At 33.5% G+C, this 18238-nt stretch overlaps 1 protein-coding gene across 1 annotated transcript; it reads left to right on the top strand.

The window, feature by feature from the left end:
* Positions 1 to 653: 653 nt before the first annotated feature.
* LOC114678163 (alpha-S1-casein) lies at positions 654 to 10878 on the top strand. The gene is made up of 9 exons (XM_078002561.1): positions 654 to 690; positions 1879 to 1902; positions 3256 to 3288; positions 4100 to 4123; positions 5091 to 5132; positions 6106 to 6123; positions 6598 to 6639; positions 9165 to 9319; positions 10531 to 10878. The coding sequence occupies exons 2-8, from the start codon at positions 1888 to 1890 to the stop codon at positions 9288 to 9290; spliced, it is 300 nt and encodes a 99-aa protein (XP_077858687.1). The 5' UTR covers positions 654 to 690; positions 1879 to 1887; the 3' UTR covers positions 9291 to 9319; positions 10531 to 10878.
* The last annotated feature ends 7360 nt before the right edge of the window (positions 10879 to 18238 follow it).

Genomic DNA, 18238 nt, shown 5'->3' with positions numbered 1-18238 from the left:
TTTTTGTAGCCTATATCATTAGAATCAAGAGAGGTAAGAATGACTCCACGGAATATACGGTACAATTAACAAAGGGAAGTAAGTGTTAAGATCAGGAGACTCAGAACAGTGCCTAAAACAAAGTGAAAGTCAAGGATAACAAAATTGAGTGGAACAATGTAAAAATATTGTTAATTGCACACTTACATAGTAGTCTTATGCAAAGAAAGTGTAGGGAAACACCACTTAAAGGTTAGAAATGATACACTAAGGAATACTAGCTCTTTCATGAAAAATAAATTTATTTTTAAATTTGTATCAGCACTAACGAATTCTGCTGAGAATTCTAGAGATTGCTGATTTGATTGACTTAATTGTGTAGTGGGAAAGACCATTTAGGGTTAGAAATGATATAATAAGGAATATTAGTTCATTCAGGAAAAATAGATTTATTTTTAAATTTGTATCAGCACGATGTGAAGTATAGTTTCTCATAGATTTCCACTCATTTATGTCTTGTTTCACTAATATTGTTTATCTTTTCTTTTTTATCCCTAAGGAATACATCAATGGTATGAACAGGGTAAGAAGCATCAACGAAATTTAAATTATGTTAAAAGTTTGTCTTCATGAAAACATATTTTACAAGGTACACTTTATTGATTTTAGCAGAGAAAAGTTCTGAGAGAAAAACAGAGTGATGAAATCAAGGTACCAAAGTTTTTCTTGAAAGAGTATGACAAAAGTATATATTCTTGTAGTAGCAAAAAATGTTTTCATTTAGGAAAAGAAAAAAACATTTTTCTATGATTTTTTCCTTTCCTTGAACTTTTCACTCATACATTTGTAGTGACTAATGAATTCTGCTGAGAATTCTGAAGATAATGATTTCTTGACTTAATTGTGTAACTGTGATGAAACAAGGCATTAATGTGAATGAATGAAATAGCAAATAAACAAATAAATGCAATTATGTGTTCACATTTATCACCAAAATTAAATGAATGCTTTATCAAGGGTATTATATGAAGTAATACAATATCTGGCTCAAGAATATTTACATAGTCATACTCCATTATTTTCTTTAAACGTAACGTCTTTGATTTGGATTGTCTACTAGTTTTTTAGTAGAATTGGTATTGAGACAGCAGGTGCTCAAACTTTATGAGATAAAATATAAATCTTCTTAACAATCTTTCATAACTGACTGACTGATTGTCTTGGCAGGATGCTAGGAATGAGTCAATTGAGGTGAGACCCTTTGTTTTATATTAAACCAATATGAGGAAAAGAAACAATACATATTTCCAAAAATAAATTATTATTCTAAATAAAAACTATAGCAGATAACTCTAATTCAAAGAAAGAAAAGATATACCGCATCATACGTTGGCCAGAGTAACTAAACCAACACAAATATTTTGAATTTAAATTCTATGAATAATGTCACTGATCTCTGTGTTGCTGTAGTCGTGAAAACTAAGCAAAACGTACTAGATGGAGCAACTTCATTTGCTTAGGTATTTATACACCATTGAATTAGTGCTCTCGTTTAGCTCAGTTGTATTTACTTCATGAGCTTCGGTGCAGTGTTCTGCTCAGTGTCCAGAAGCTAAGTATTAAAAGAGGGAAAACAAAAAGTCATGCTGGATAAAGGAAAATGTAAACTTGCTTTCACTGATTTACTACAACATAGAAGAATCCAAAACGTTTTATTTAAATTTCAAAATGCAGGTTCAGTTAGCTCAGAGTTAAGGTAGGCAGGCTTTTTAGTTTTTCTTATTACTTTGATATTGTCTTTTTCTATTTTCTTTGACATCCATTTTATTTGGTAATCATTACTTTTGTATTTGACTATTTGCCATGAAAAATGAAATTAATTATCTTTTCTTTCTTAAGAACCATGTTATGGCAGAGTCTGAGGTAAGACCCGTTCATTCTAGTGAACTCTACACTTATGTATCACACATAGTATACGCAGTATGCTTCATTTTAAGAAGACTGTCTTCTGAAATTAAGCAGAATAAGACACTGAATTTTAAAATGTTAACATCTTAATTTTAAATTAATTCTATTCTAATTTTAACTTATTGGACTTCTCAAACAGAAATATTATACTCAAGAATGTACAATGTTGTGCTATATAAAGTTGAAATTGGAAGATGGAATTTAAGCCATTTAAACAATAATTAGTAAAAAGATTGCTTATTCATTTAAATACAAAATAAAAACAAAAGGTGCATGGATGTTTAAAATGAGAGTCCCACAGAACACTGGCTCTGACATCCCAGGGCATGAGATTACTTTTTAATTTTAGTACAAATGTATGCGTGTAAGATTTTTACATGAGTATATCAGACACAGGTAGTGAGCGTACTACCCAATAGGTATAGGTTAGTGCAAAAGTTATTGTGCTTGTTTGCCATTAAAAATAATGGAAATACTATTAGGTTGGTGCAAAAGTAATTGCAGTTTTTACAAAGTAATGGCAAAAACGTCAATTACTTTTACTACTTTTGCACCAACCTAATAGTTTGTCAACCCATGTCCCTCTTCCTCTCCTTGGACAGAAAGAATCTATTGCAGCAATTACCTAGGATCAGTGAGCTACACTATTTACAAATATATTTTTTTAAATGCTGACTTATTGCATATGGTTAATCAACCATCTCCAGAGATAAAGTCTGTTGAATATTAAAATTAATCTGTTAAAATATGTATGTACTTGGGAAGTAAAATTATATGTATATATAAATATAAACATAAAGGACTTTGAATAAAAAATAAATATTTCAAAGTAAATATTTTTAAAGCTAAATTAATTTTAGTTTCATCTTAAGGTTGTGTATTGTATTTAATGTTTCCATTTTATTCACATCAAAGAAACCCCAAGGGCAGATGAGAATAGATGTTTAACCCAGGGTTATAGGTACCCAGCTAAATACGGTTCTTTCTTAGAGGTTTCATTTGTGTCACAAAAATCTATGTAAAATTTGCATTCTACTCAATGATAAACTTGTGTTTGTTTTCCTAAATTAAAAACTATCGCTTTTAAGTTTTTATGTTCCCAGATAAGTTATTAAACCTACAGCCATAACTTTTCAAGTAAAATTGACACTCCAAGAAAATACAATATAGTATGCCTGAATTTTCCCATACCATTAATTCAATTACAATGTTACCATGGTAAGCATTTCACCATGATGGTATGGAACTAGTTTCCTTCAAATTCTAAAAATCCCAGGGTATAGTTGACACTAGTTTTCTTTATTTTAGAAGACGGAATCTAGCATCAGTTCATCAAGTGAGGTAAATAATTTTGATATTAATTCTGAGTCCCAATTAATTTAAAACATTATGAAAACTTGTACTGTGAGGATTACATATCCCATAAGGTCTGATTGTACAAGGCAGTGTATATGTGGCACTATTCTAGTTTTAGTATGTGAGTAGCTATCCAAAAGAAGTAAGAAAGCAATTTTTTGTCAGAGACAAATTGACATTATTTCTGGGCAAACAATTTTATCTGGCCATCTGTGATGTCCAAATTATTATTTTTTAACCAATTACTTTGTCCTTCACAGATTTTGTTAAAACTCAATCTTATCGTTAAAAATTCTAACAATTACAATGCTTATAAGCCAATGAAGTAAACATTTCATAAACCATTTAGAATTTAACCAATTCTAGGTTAATCAGACGTTGGTCTCCTCTAACTACTCCCCACACTTTGCCCTGTGTTAATCTTGAGAACAAAAGTCGGCCTACATAAAAAGTGGTGTTGTTTTTCCTTTGACTTTGGGAGAAGACCTTCATGCAAGTTACCAAAATAAAACCAACTCAGTTAAGTGGGATTTCTGTTAATTGAATACAAATCATTACTTCACCTCCACCCCCAACATTCGGAGCAATGTAGTGGTTAAAGCAGTGAGAAAAGGAAAAGCAATGTGATTATAATATGTGCTTTAAATTATTAATCTTGTCTCAGCTTTTGGGGAATTTATAATGAAAATCAATTTACTGTAATTGTTTAGTAATAGTTTTGTAGATTCATATTTTAACTTTAAATGTAAATTAATGTCCTGAAATTAAAACTATGCATATTTTTATTTTTTTAAAGGAAAATTATCTCAGTAAGTCTGCGGTAAGATATGTTTGCTAAATTTAAAATATATTAATATTTTCCAGGATAAATTAAAATGCACTTACTTTCACATATACAGACACACACACACACACACACACACACCCCAAGGGAAGACATACTATACCAATGCCATCTGAAAAAGTGGCATTAAAGATTTATCAAAGGCAAATATACCAAGGAAAGAGTGAGAATGTTGTATTGATAAATTATTTATCCTTTTCAATATCTGCTAGACTTTATTGTAAGTAGTCTGATGGGATCTAGATGCTTTCTTATTCCCCTCTAAAAATAAAACTAGTAACTTTTTTTATCCTGGGTATCTAATTCACAGTTTCACTTGAATATTTGTATTTTATAGTCTCCTTTTGAATCTACATAACATAGTATTTAAGTGGCAGTTTGTAGATTTGGTTACACTTGAGTTCGACTCATAGCTCTACCCACACATATGTGATGTTGAACCGTTCACTTTCCCAGTATAAGTCTATAACTAAACCCCAAAATGGCAATAATAATAAATATTAGATGATGTAAAGCAATTAATGCAATCCATGACACAGAGTAAACTATAAATAAATGTTGGATAATATTTGAAAAATTATTTTTCCTTGTCCATTTAATATTCTAATCTAATTTGGCCAAAGTTAAATCTTCACAGTCAGCAAATAAAAAAGTTTTAATTTTCTTAATAATTCTGATATATTGTACTAAAATTAGCTGTTACTAATTTATATCAGACAGAATTATAATTTAAATTCAAGAAGTTGCTTTTTAAAATGTTTTTAAAAGGGAATAATGGAAGAGGTCCAAATTATTTGGGGTAGAAATGGCACTCAGGTTTAATAGTTCCTCATTCTCTACCCTTGGGGAAGAGCATTGTAAGATTCTTGTTTCATCATATGAAAGTGATGGGGTTGGATTGAATGACATCCAAGCAATTGAGAATATTTTTCTTTTTAAATAGGAACAGTTTCGTAGAATGAACGAATACAACCAACTTCAGCTGGTAATATTTTATTCATTATAATACAAAACATATTCTACTATAGAATTAAAAGAAATTTTAAATTGAGGCCACTTCTAAATATATTTTTATTTTTATTAAGAAATTATTTATTCTAACCTTGACCAATAATTGGCATATTATTTGTATGATTGCCTGCATATTTGCTGGCAATGCTCGTTCTCTTTATTTCTGGACTAAAGTTGTATATCTTATCCGTAATTACTAACCAGGGAGAAAGTGAGTACATTCTACCACAAATTCACTTTTAACCTCCCTGATGATACATTCTGGTTGAGAATTTCATAAATATGCTTACCTGTGAAATCACAGATATGTCAAATAAACTTTCCATTTAAGGAACAGTATAGACTCTGAAAAAGGAAACAGGAATGCTAAACATCAGATTTGCTTCTGTCAAAACTCACATAATCTGCTTTTCATTGGTTTCAACCCTTTTGAGTAACATATAAGTCTTTCTTTAGGGAGGACAATAAAAACCTTTCAGTTACTATGAGCAAATTTGACATAATGAAGACTTTGGGAAATGCTTTGTTTTAATTTAGCAAAATTACATGCTAGCATTTTTAATCGTTATCAATAGAGGAAGATGAAAATCAATAATGAATTTAATTTGGACCCTAACTGTTACTCTTGTTTCCATTTTCAGGTAACTTGTGTTTAAAATAGTATCCAAATAAATTTAAACATATCAGTGCCCCAATAGAATTCATCATTATTGATCTAGAAAATTACCTGAATAATATATTTTAGTACCATATATATGATATGGCTAGTATGTAACCTCCATAACTGTTAGAACCAACTGGTCCTCCTGAGAGATTTTGTAATATTTTACAGTGTTGTCTCGAGTATTTAACATTGTCCCTGAACAAATGAAGGTACCCAGCAAATGTTTCTTATTCGTGAGTAAATAAAATGAAAATACTAAAACAGAATGTTTTCTCCTCCCTAGCAAGCTGCCCATGCCCAGGTGAGATTATTTATTAAATCTAAAATATTTTAGTATTTCCTTCACGTGTTATATTTTTATAATGCATGCTTCTTTTTTAACATAAATATATTCTGAGAGAGAGAGTTCTACCAACCCTACCTGGTAATATTTTACTTAAAAGTCGCAAAAGATAAAATTTAAATAATTAATAAATAGCCATAAATAGAAAAACACATAGTCCTAGAGAAGCGGTAGGTTATTATTTATCCTCAGAATATGAACCTTACTAATTGTTTATTTTTCCAAGCTATAGTGAGCTTAGCCTTTGGCTAATTTCTTTTTCTAACGTTAGAAAATAAAAAGTGCTTTGACAATTTTTACTAACTTTGGCATAGAATACGGTCTATTCTAAATTTCATGAATGATGTTGTGTACATTTCCGGTGCAATGTAAGATAAATGTGTTATACCAGAAGATGTCTAAGTAATTTAGAATGTGTTTCCTTTTATGCAGGAACAAATTCACAGAATGAGTGAAAACAGCCATGTCCAAGTGGTAATATCTTGCTTAATATATTACAAAACAATAGTATTTTGTTAAGCTTAAATATGTTTGCTCTTAAATAGCCCCCTACTCTTGAAGAGATTTTTTTTCTTCTCAAACATTTCTAACTCCCAACTTAAATCTCAGTTCTGACAGCTTCTAAGCATATGGCCTTGGCACATTGTATATTCTCTTGGACTTTGGTTTCTCATTTGTGGAGAAAATAATATGTGTCTATCAATTTATTTCCTCCTCCAAAACTCCCATGTCTTAATGTTTACAGTGATATGTCGTGTCTTCACATTTAAAGATAATAACTATATGTTTAATTCAGTGGCTCTAGCCATTAATGATTCAATTTATATACAACATACTAATTAAAAAAAAAAAAAAAAAAAAACTATGTAAAGAAAGCCATGGAACATCCTTCGTATGAATGCAACTAGAGAAAGAAACTTTTAGTTCCTCATAGCACATCAAATTTTACCCTCAGTTTTTGTTTGTTTGTTTGTTTTTCTTTTTTTGTGACGGAGTTTGGCTCTGTAGCCCAGGCTGGAGCACAGTGGCGTGATCTCGGCTCAATGCAAGCTCCGCCTCCCGGGTTCACGCCATTCTCCTGCCTCAGCCTCCCACAAGTGCTGGGATTACAAGCGTGAGCCACCGTGCCCGGGCTTTTTTTTTTTCTTTTATTATGAAATTCTGTAATCACTTTACAAAGTAAAAGGAAAATAAAGTAAAAGGAAAATAAAGGCAAGCATTCTCTTCATTTGGGCTGCAAAGAATTAATTGGTCCTAACTTCCCATGTAAATAATAATAATAATAATAATTATTATTATTATTATTATTATTATGAGACAGATTCTCACTCTGTTGCTGAGCTGGAGTGCAGTGGCGCAATCTCGGTTCACTGCAACCTTTGCATCTTGGGTTCTAGCGATCCTCATCCCTTAGCATCCCAAAGTAGATGGGATTACCGGCACGCATCACAACGCCCAGCTAATTTTTGTATTTTTAGTAGAGACAGATTTTCCCCATGTTGGCCAGGCTAGTCTCAAACTCCTGAGCTCCAGTGATCCGTTCACCTTGGCCTCCCAAAGTGCTGGGATTACAGACATGACCCATCAAGTCAATGTAATTATTTTTAAAAAGATTGTGACAACTATATATGCATTTTTCATATTAATGAGGGTTTGGGGTAGCAATAATTTGACCTATCCTCGTGTTCAGTTGGATGTAAGTTACTAAACTAGTGCCTTAGTTTGTTTTGCGCTGCTGTAGCAGACTATCACAGACTGAGTAATTTATAATGAACAGAAATTTATTTGGTTACCAGTTGTGGAAACTCTAAGTCCAAGATAGAAGGGCCAGTATCTGTCAAGCAAGGGCCTTCTTGTTGCATCATCCCATGGTGAAAGAGCCAAAAAGAATACACAAGAGAGGGTTAAACTCAGTCAAAACAAGCTCACCCTTGCAACAATGAGCCCACTCTTGTGATAATAGCATTAATTAAATTGTGAGAACAGCGCCCTTGTGAACTAATCACTTCTTCAAGGTCCCACTTCTCATCAGTTTGCCTTGGATGTTAAGTTTCCAACACATGATCTTTGGGAAACACATTCAAATCATAGAAACTTATTTCTCTTGTCTCTGTCTCTGTCTCTGTCTCACTCTTCTCTCTCTCTCTCTTTCTCTTTCTCTCTCTCTCTGTCTCTCTATTAAGAACAGGGCCAGTTCTGTCTTGAGGTAGTTACCTTATTTTATCTTAAAAAGTTCCAGATATTATATTTGTTTTGATCTTTACATAGGCAGGTGTCCATAGCAAAATTTTAAATGCTTTTAAAGTTTTTCCTAATTCCAGCAAAGAACTTCCACCTGAATATGTAGAGAATTATATGCAACTGTTTCTATGTGCAATTCAATTGTTAGTACATAGAAAAAATTAAGTGTAATCTCATTATGAATTAACAGAGGCAACTATTCCAAAATTATAGAAAGGAAAATAGTTTTGGCCCCAAAACTCTAGTGCTTGAAAAGAACACTGGCCTAGGAATTAAAGAATTATTATTTTTTTTTTTTTTCTGTTCCTGACATTTCTGAAAGACAGCTGTGCTGACCCTGAGTGCAGGGCCTGTACTTTGACCCAAGTGGCTTTAAGGAAAATTATAGATCTAAATAGCAAAAATACCCGTGAGTTTATAAAGTAAATAATAATGAAATGTATGCTACTAGTCTCTTCTGGAGTCTGATAAAGTGGACCTGTGAGTAATGTGGGTTCTTGGAGTTCAGTCTTAAATGGTGTCCTTAAAAAAGTGATTTATTCATTGCCCCTCAGGTTTCTTAAAAGAGCACCTTCTGAAAGTTTCTTCAACATGGTTCACCATAGAAGATTTTGATTTATTCTTTTCCCTCACAGAGTAATCATTTTTTATGATGCTAACAGGCATCTTGGAAATGAATGAAATGTATTGATATTTTTCAGGGATTGAAAACAGCAATTGCTCATACACTGTTGCTTTTCAAATGTTTTTCCCTCTAGCCTTTCCAGCAGCTCAGTCAACTTGCTGCCTACCCCTATGCTGTTTGGTACTATCCACAAATCGTGCAGTATATTCCTTTCCCACAATTTTCCGACATCTCCAATCCCACCGCTCCTGAGAATTAGGAAAAAACTAACGCCATGCTACAGTGGTGGTAAGTTCATTTAAATTACTACATGTTGATGTTCTACCAAACTAATCAAATAAAATAGCTTGGAGAACATATCATAAGAACAGATTTAGATTAAACATGGCAAATCAATGCCTGCTGTAAAGGACTAATATGTTCTGAAATGGAAAATTGATAATATTTTCTGGCAGCTGTAGCTAATATTATCAATTTCTTAGTAACATGTGGAGTAGTATTATATATTCTATAAGTGATACTTATTCTAATGAGAGTGGAAAATAACTTCAAGTTAAAAATATAAAGGCTTCTGACATGTAATTCAACAATATCCTTTATGAGCTTTTACTAATCTTTAGTGACTTCTTCCTGGTTATACCAGTGATAAATATAAAAACACTGGGTAGGTAATATAGCACATATTTTGGTGTTCAGTAGTCCAAAATTCAAATCCTGACCTTTTTGCTTACTTGAAATTTTATAATAATCCTTATTTATTATAATCCCTAGGGTGATCAAATGCAGTAATCTTTGTTAAGCATATTTTGGGCAAAATAAACACTGAATAGGTAGAAGTGTATTTTTCTTGATTTAGCAAACTTTTATTGCTGACTTCCTTTAATCACATGATTTTAACAATTTTCGTGATTTCAGAAGAATTAACTAAATTCTCAGGAAATCCACAGTTAGGGCCCTCGGTAAGTTTGGAAATTATGTATCTAACCATTGATCTTATTTTTTATGGTCAAACAGACACCCTTAACAAGTCACATAGTGAAATAAAGTTTTAGTCTGTCAACACCAGTTGAAAGGGTCTGTAAGTTTAATTATTTTCATCCACTACATTGGAGCTTCTAACTGTGTATGTGTGTGTGTATGTGTGTGTATGTGTGTGTGTATGTGTGTGTTTCCTTTTCCAGTAGCGGAAACTTCCCTTCTAATACATTAAACCAAGGAAAATGATCAAACACTAACCTATGTGAAAGCCTTTTACACTAATTGCCTTGCCATGTCTTCAACGATACCACAAAACAAAAAAAAAATTTAGTAATAAAATTTTCATTGCAGTTTAAAAACCAAGAGCGATGGATATGTATGTCAGTAACAGGAAAGCATAAATAACATTGTGAGCTTGTCTAATATGAAGAGAAAATAGTAAAATGTGTTCTATCATAAGAACTTTTCTTTTCTTCAAAAATATTTGATATAACTCACCACATATTTATTTCTATTTACAGATATGACTGAAAAGTGCATTCTCTGAATTTCTCCTCTCATGAAAAACCATCTTATCTGAAGACTTGACTGTTGTTTTAGAATAGTAAAATCCCATATTGAAGGAAATTGTTCTTTTTGAGTTATCTACTTAATAGCATATCATTCTTTTTCTTAAGCTAAATTTTCCTAGAGAGTTTCTTGTCTAAATTTCAGTTGTATCATGCCATATGGAGGGCACCTAATCAGAGGGTATTAAAGTCCTTACTAAGTTTCTCTAGTGGACTTTTTGTTTAAAAGGTCTTTGAATTGTCAATTCTGTAAGTGCCATCATTTAAAATAATTTTATGCAGTGACAGAGATTGTTTTCTTTTTCCTTTTCAATAAATTACACTTTAAGGCAAAATCCCTATTTTCTGTCATTATTCAGCAGTATTTACATAATCATCTTAAGAGTCTTTGCATATAACATTTGTTTACATTAAATTAAAATCCATATTTTCTGTCATTATTCCATCACCAGTATTTACATAATCCTGTTAATAGTGTAATGTATGTAACATTTTGTTTTCATTAATTTTTTATGACACTTTGAATCACATTTTAGTGAAGATTTGTAGAACTGTTCACTTCTGGCTGGCACTAGCAGCCAGATCATAAAAGGCATTTGTAAACTTGTCCAATGTCTTTAATGTATAGTCAGTGGTTTGTAGAACATTTTCCATGAGGACATAGTCAGAGCTGCGGAGAGAAACAAGAGTGTGGCAGTTGTGGGCACACTAGAGTTTGATCAACCTGATTATACAGTTTACTTATGCCATCTGGACCTGTTTGAGTCCAATCCAGTTGGTTATACATAAGTTTATGGCTAGAGAAATAGATAATAGTCATTAAAAGATCAACTCAGGAACACAGTAACCTGGTGTCCTTCAGAGCTGAAGTAGTAGCTATTTCTCTAAATAAAAATAGTTACTTGTTCCAATATTTTCAAAGCCCCAGGTGAGATTTACCTGGTAAGGTTTACTCCAAACTCCCCACACCAACCAATCTGCCATGATCCTTTAATGACCCATTGGATCCACCAGATCATAACACACAAGTGAAAAAGCTTCTCACCCCATGGCCTAGACCATCTAGATAGACACCAGATGCTCAGTATTCTACCAAATTTACATACTTTAGTATTCTACTACATATATAGAAAGAATGTAAAATGATAATGTATTCTATATGTATGGATAGAATATTCAGAACACTGTTTTATGTGTATGTGTGTATATAAAACACCCAATATTTTATGACTTAAAAATCTGAAGAAACCAATTTAGCATTGGGTCCCCTGCCTTCTCTCTATGTTAGGAAGTACAAGGAGAAACAACTTGTTTTCTGATCTAGAGAAAGCCTGTCAAAATACTGAGACTACTGGGCCTGCAGGAAATTAATGGAGAAGGCAGGCTCCCACATCTTCATAAAATATATATCTGCAAAGGCCAAATAAGAGAACAGAATAATATTATAATATGATTCACCACACTTGTATTATTTTAGTCTTTAATATTCATGGCATTTTCCCTATAGAGGCAATACTGCTTTTGATTTATTCTTTTACTATAGAAAAAGACATGATAATGATTTCTAGTCAGTCTTTGTTGACCTCCTTACTGCATACAGCAGGGAGGCAATATGGGGATTAGTTCAGTTTATACGTATTTAAACTATATACTAGGGCCGGGCCCAGTAGCTCACGTAATCTCAGCAGTTTGGGAGGCCGAGGCAGGCTGATTGATTATCTGAGGTCAGGAGTTCGAGACCAGCCTGGCTAAGATGGGAAATCCCGTCTCTACTAAAAATACAAAAATTAGCTGGGCGTGGTGGTAGGTGCCTGTAATACCAGGTAGTTGGGAGAGTGAGGAAGGAGAATCGCTTCAACCCAGGAGACACAGTTTTCAGGAAGCTAAAATCATGCCATTACACTCCAGTCTGGGCAGCACCAAAAATTGGTTTCTTCAGATTTTTAAGTCATAAAATATCGGGTGTTTTATCCACACACACACACACACACACACACACACACATACATAAAACAGTGTTCTGAATATTCTGTCTCAATCAATCAATAAAAATAAAAATAAACTATAGTCTCTAAACTGGGAACTTACCATGAATGGCTTAGTCTGTCATTAGGCTAAAAAGGAGGCAAACTCTGTTGGCAACACCGTCTATTACTAGGCTCAAAGAAATCCCCACACGAACACCAGATCATGGAGACATTATTCATTCCAAGGAATTTGTGGTAAGAGCATGGATTCAAATATCTGTAAGAAGATCAGTTAGTTCCCTTTCTTCAAGTAAATATCCAAAACTTATAGACTCATGGGGTAAGAACCAGGATTAGATACAAGATGTTATAATAGGACCCATCCTATAGATCTTTGATTTTTCTCTTCATTCAGGGAATATGAATTCATAAACTTCTTCTTATTTAGAAATTGGGAGGTAAGAAGGCTCATTAATTTTTATATAGCTTGAACCAGAATTGTGTTCACCAGTCATAAATATATTTATATTTTTAAATCAAAAATCACTCCAGTGTTACTGTCATTAATTTTCTGCCTGGAGATATGATCATTAGTCTCAAACAGAAATCACTTCTGGTTTAACCATTTCTCATGAAATAATTATTTATCTCTAAAATTTTAGCTACCACTTTGGTTTAGAAGTTTACCTGTTACCATCTTACTTTGAAACCAAGCTTAGCTGTTTCCACTTTCCCTAGCTCAAAAAGGCAATTTCAATTTCTCCGTGCCTCTCACTAGAGTTTTTAGTCAACTACACTTGGGTAGAAAATAAAAGTACTTAAAAAATACCTTTTAATATTTATTCAGGGTGAATAGGTGAAATGATAGTCATCTATGCTTTGTCTGTAAACAAGTGGATGTATAATTAGAATTAAAATATCTATCTATAGATGTTTCTGAAAGTTTCTGTTTTCACTATGGCTAAAAACTATTTTGTGCTGCCTCATTTCACACGAGTAAGATAATGGGTGCGAAAAAAACATGAACTGAAGATTGCATGACTCCCCCTTCCACTGTACTTTCAAATCCATTGTTGACATTCATGTATACAAAAATCCAAGTGTGACCTGATATTAGGACTTATAGAAAAAAAAATTCATGTGTAAAATCTCCTGATTTTAATGTCAGTATTTTTAATATACAATGTGCAGTCCTGTTCTCCCCAACGAACCAAAGTTCACTGACCATATTCGGATCCTAAGATACCAGTCATATACTCTGCTATACATTAAAGGAAGCCTTTTCTAGGTTTCTGTTTGCTTGGTTGGTTGGTTGTAATTTGTATTTCCAGTTGACATTAAACTTGAATCTTTGTCATGGTGAAGCAACAAGAAAGAATGGGAAATTAAGGTAACCATTAATGAAGATAAACAAAAAATTTATTATTTCATCATGTAAAACAGGTGCAGTGTGAAGAATTTTAGAAACATTTTGGAGTGATGGGTTCACTAATTTTTCCATCTATTTCAATATATTATACTTAGAAATTGGGGTTCTACTTTCCTAATTTTCACAAGACCTACCAAGTTTTTGAATTCCTGTTATTTTAATCATTATTACTGAATGTTTGTGTCCCCTCTACATTCGTATGTTTAAGACCTAATCCCCAATGTGACTGTATCTAGAGGAAAAGCTTCGGAGAGTTAATTAGGTCATGAGGGTGAAGCACCTCTGAATGGAATTAGTGCCTTTATAAGAGACACCACAGAGATGATCTCTTTCTCTCTGCTTTGTGAGGATTCATCGAGAAGGCAACTGTCTGCACACCAGGAAAACGACTCTCACCAGATACTGAATCTACCAGTGCCCTGATCTTGGACTTTCCAACTTCCAGAACTATCAGAAACAAATTTCTCTTGTTTAAGCCATCCAGTTTATTATGCTATTTTGTCATGGCAGTGCAAACTGACTATAACATAAATTGTGTAATTCAAAATCTTGGTCTCAGATTTTTGTCAAAAATTTAAGTTCTGTAGCTATAAGTAGTGAAAGATCTATTAGCATAGAAACATGGCATACATGAATTGGATTTGATTTTGTAAGGGCTCTCATAGTACCAAGTGACAGAAATAAACTTTCTCTCAAATTGACAAAAACAAGAAAGGAATTTTTAAAATTATGTCATAACAAATTACAAGAGTGAAATACAGTTGTATTTAAGAGCTTGAAGGTGGGCATTAACTCTTTTGTCCATCTCTCATTATTATTCTTTTCCGTACTGACTTAATTTGCAGGCTATGTTCATGTGATTGAAAAGATGGCTTGCCCAGATCTTGAGACCTGACAGTTATTCAGAACGTAAACCCAATGGAAGTGATCACATTGCAGCTTCTCTGAGTGTTCATACATCAGTAGAGCAATGCTAGTTGGTTCTGCTGGTAGGAAGGGCCTCTTCCTTTGGATAAGGGACTGTGGTTGCATGATAACCCCGGGCCTGAATTATAGGCTTACTTATTTAGCTGAGAATCATTAAACTCTTTATTCTTCATGTTAAAATACACCAAATTGAAATTGTAAAATTTCATATTAAATTTGGTACATTATTTGAGCTTTTATTATTTTAAAAATTTCTCTCTTGAAGAATATATTTCAATGTCTTCCCATTTGCAAAAGTTGCTTCCAATAATTTCAGTAAAGCTAAGATTTTCTGGTTCTTCATTTGTTAAATAATTTGAGCCAAGATTTCAACCAGTTTTTTAACAAAATCTAACCAAAATCTTGATGCCTTCTTTTATTAGTTTCCAAGGACTGCTGTAACAAAGTGCCATAAACTAACTGTTCAAGAAAAAAGCATAAATTCATTCTCTCACAGTTTGGGAAGGTAGAAGCCTAAAATCAGTGTGTTGACAAGATCATGCTCCCTTTGAAGGCTTTAGGGAAGAGCCCTTCTTCTGGTAGTTGCTAGCAGTCATCGGCATCCTTAAACTTGTAGCTGTATTTCGTAGCTGCATCATCCAACCTCTGCCTCGATCTTCTGAGGCCATCTTTCCTCTGTGTGTGTGTGCACACAGTCCCGCCCCTCCCCCACCTTTTTTTTTTTCTCTCTCTCTTTTTTGAGAGAAGTTCTTTGTCGCCCAGGCTGAAGTGCAGTGATGTGATCTTGACTGACCACAACATTCGCTCCCCAGACTCCAGCGACGTTCCCACCTCAGTCTCCCAAGTAGCTGGGACTATAGATGTGTGCCACCATACCTGGCTAATATTTGTAGGTTTTGTAGATACAGGGTCTCAGCATGTTGCCCAAGCTAGTCTCAAACGCCTAAGTTCAAGTGATCCAGTGAGTGTGGTTTTCCATGGTTTATGTTATTCATGCATCTAGAATATGCTTGCATGACTAACCCATTACAAGAAACCCTGATCAAAAGCAGTGTTGAGCTTCCTGGCACTGAGGTGATTTGAACGACCTCCAGTGGTAGATTGAGAATTGTAGATGAAGCCAGCACTGACAAGGATTTTTTTACTTGACCCAACATTACTCAGGCTCCTAAAACTTCTAGGCCCATCTGTGTACTTCCTTGTAAAATCTAGTTTAAGCAAAGAACTTTGCTGAGTCTGCTTAGCAATAATCCTCCATGCTTGATATGTGATTCTCTTCAATATCTGATGTGGTTTCTCATTCCCCACAATTTCCCAGGTAATGTCATATGGGCCTGTTCTCAGCAAGAATCCTGTTAAGTCAGCCTAACCAGAATCCCCATGACCTCTGTTGTTTCCTCTTAGCAATTTTTCATTCACTGACCATCACTCTGCTTCTTGGCTATAAATTCCTATTTGCGCATGCTGTATTTGGAGTTGAGCCCAATTTGTCTTTCCTAATGTAAAATCTCATTGTAGTGATCCCTGTACCTATCTCAATAGTTATGAAGAAAGTCTTCCTTACCATGCTTTAATAAATGTCATTGAATAAACTTTGTCTTTCTCATTATATACCTGAAAAAAGTAGAACCACTAGTCACATGGTATGCAGATGTATATTTTACATTCATTAAAATATAAGACTGGTCATGTAGCTAGAATATGGCTGCATGACTAGTTCATACTGTCGTATGAACCTACAGATTATTTTATTGGTTGTCTTTCTTACTGACTTGAAGTTCTTTATATATTTTAGAAACAAGCAGTTATAGTTTTTGCTAATATACCCTTAACTCTGGCTTGCCTTTTAATTCTCTGAATGGTTTCCTGTGATGATCACTTCTTTAATGAAGTCAAATTTTCAATAATTTATGGTATTACTGTGCTCTTTGTTATTGTTAATAAATATTTTCTGAATCCAAAATACTAAAGATATTTTCTGTTATCTCTTGGAAGTTTTATTGTTTCACCATTCACACTTAGATCTGTTGTCCATCTTGCGTTGATTTTTGTGTATCCTATGATGAAGGCATCAACACTTAATTTCTCCATAGGCATATCCGGTTGGCAGCTTAATCTACTCAGTTTACCCGGTCAGGGATTGATATTATTCAAAGCTGAGTTTCAGTGAGGTTTGTCTATTCTCAGTTCAATTTTACTGGTGAAGTATATTTTTTCATCAACTCAACAAATATCTTGGGAAGTTTTCTAGTATCCGTCATCCTTGACAGGTCTCAAGCCCAATTTTCATATCCTGAGTCTGTGGGTCAGCTTCTCAGGCTCTTAGTTTGTGCTCTTGTTATTGAAAAATGCCTAGCATTTAACAAAGGCACCCATGGTGGACTTGTCTTTAGGGCATAGTTTCTTCCCAGTCTTACAAATGCTTTTTAACTTGCTAGCTCCCTAGTGTTTTCAAAAGACATTTTTCAAGTATTTAATCTGTATTTTCTAGTTTTGTTCACCATAAAACTGGTTTAAATAATCTAGTCTATATTTTCTGAAAAGAACATCCTCCCCCCAAAAAAGGTTTTGAATGAATGACTGATTTCATCTTTTTATTTTGTATGACATACTACATAGATTTGAGAAAACCTACGCTCATAAAAGATAATTCTGGTTGCTTAGTGAGAAACACCTGCAGAAGGGACAACTGGGAAGTCATTTTGGAGGCCATTATAGTATTTCAGTAAGAGATTATGATGATGAATCAATATAAACTATTAATAGTGGAGCTACTGAGCATTGGAGAAATTCAACGTATATTTCCTAGGTTGAAATTTCTATACTCATTAATAAATGGATGTGAAATGTGTATTAATTTCCTAGTGCTGCTTTAATAAAATATCATAAGCCAAGTGGCTTAAAACAACTGCTATTTGTTTTCTTACAATTCTGGAAGCTAGAAGTTCAAAATAAAGTGTTGATAGGTCCATGATCTCTGAATAATCTAGTGAACAATCAGTCTCATGCCTTTCTTTTAACTTCTGGTGCTGCCAGAAATCTTGGGTATTTATTGATCTGTAGATGCATCACTCTGATCTGTGCTTCTGTTGTCACATTACATTCTCCCCTGTTTCTGTCTGTGTCTCTTCTTATAAGAGTAACAGTTATACAGGATTAAGGGCCCATATCACTCCAGTATGACCTCATCTTAACTAATTATATTTGAAGCTAACCTATTTCCAAATAATGAGCTTCCAGAAAGACATGGCATTTTGTGGGGCACTATCCAACCTAGAACAAAGATAAAAGAATAAATCAATAGTGACTGTTAAGCTTTTAGTTTTGACGACAGAGG

This window comes from Macaca mulatta, chromosome 5 (genome assembly GCF_049350105.2).
Source record: "Macaca mulatta isolate MMU2019108-1 chromosome 5, T2T-MMU8v2.0, whole genome shotgun sequence".
Lineage (NCBI taxonomy): Eukaryota > Metazoa > Chordata > Mammalia > Primates > Cercopithecidae > Macaca > Macaca mulatta.
This window is presented reverse-complemented; position numbering and strand designations above follow the sequence as displayed.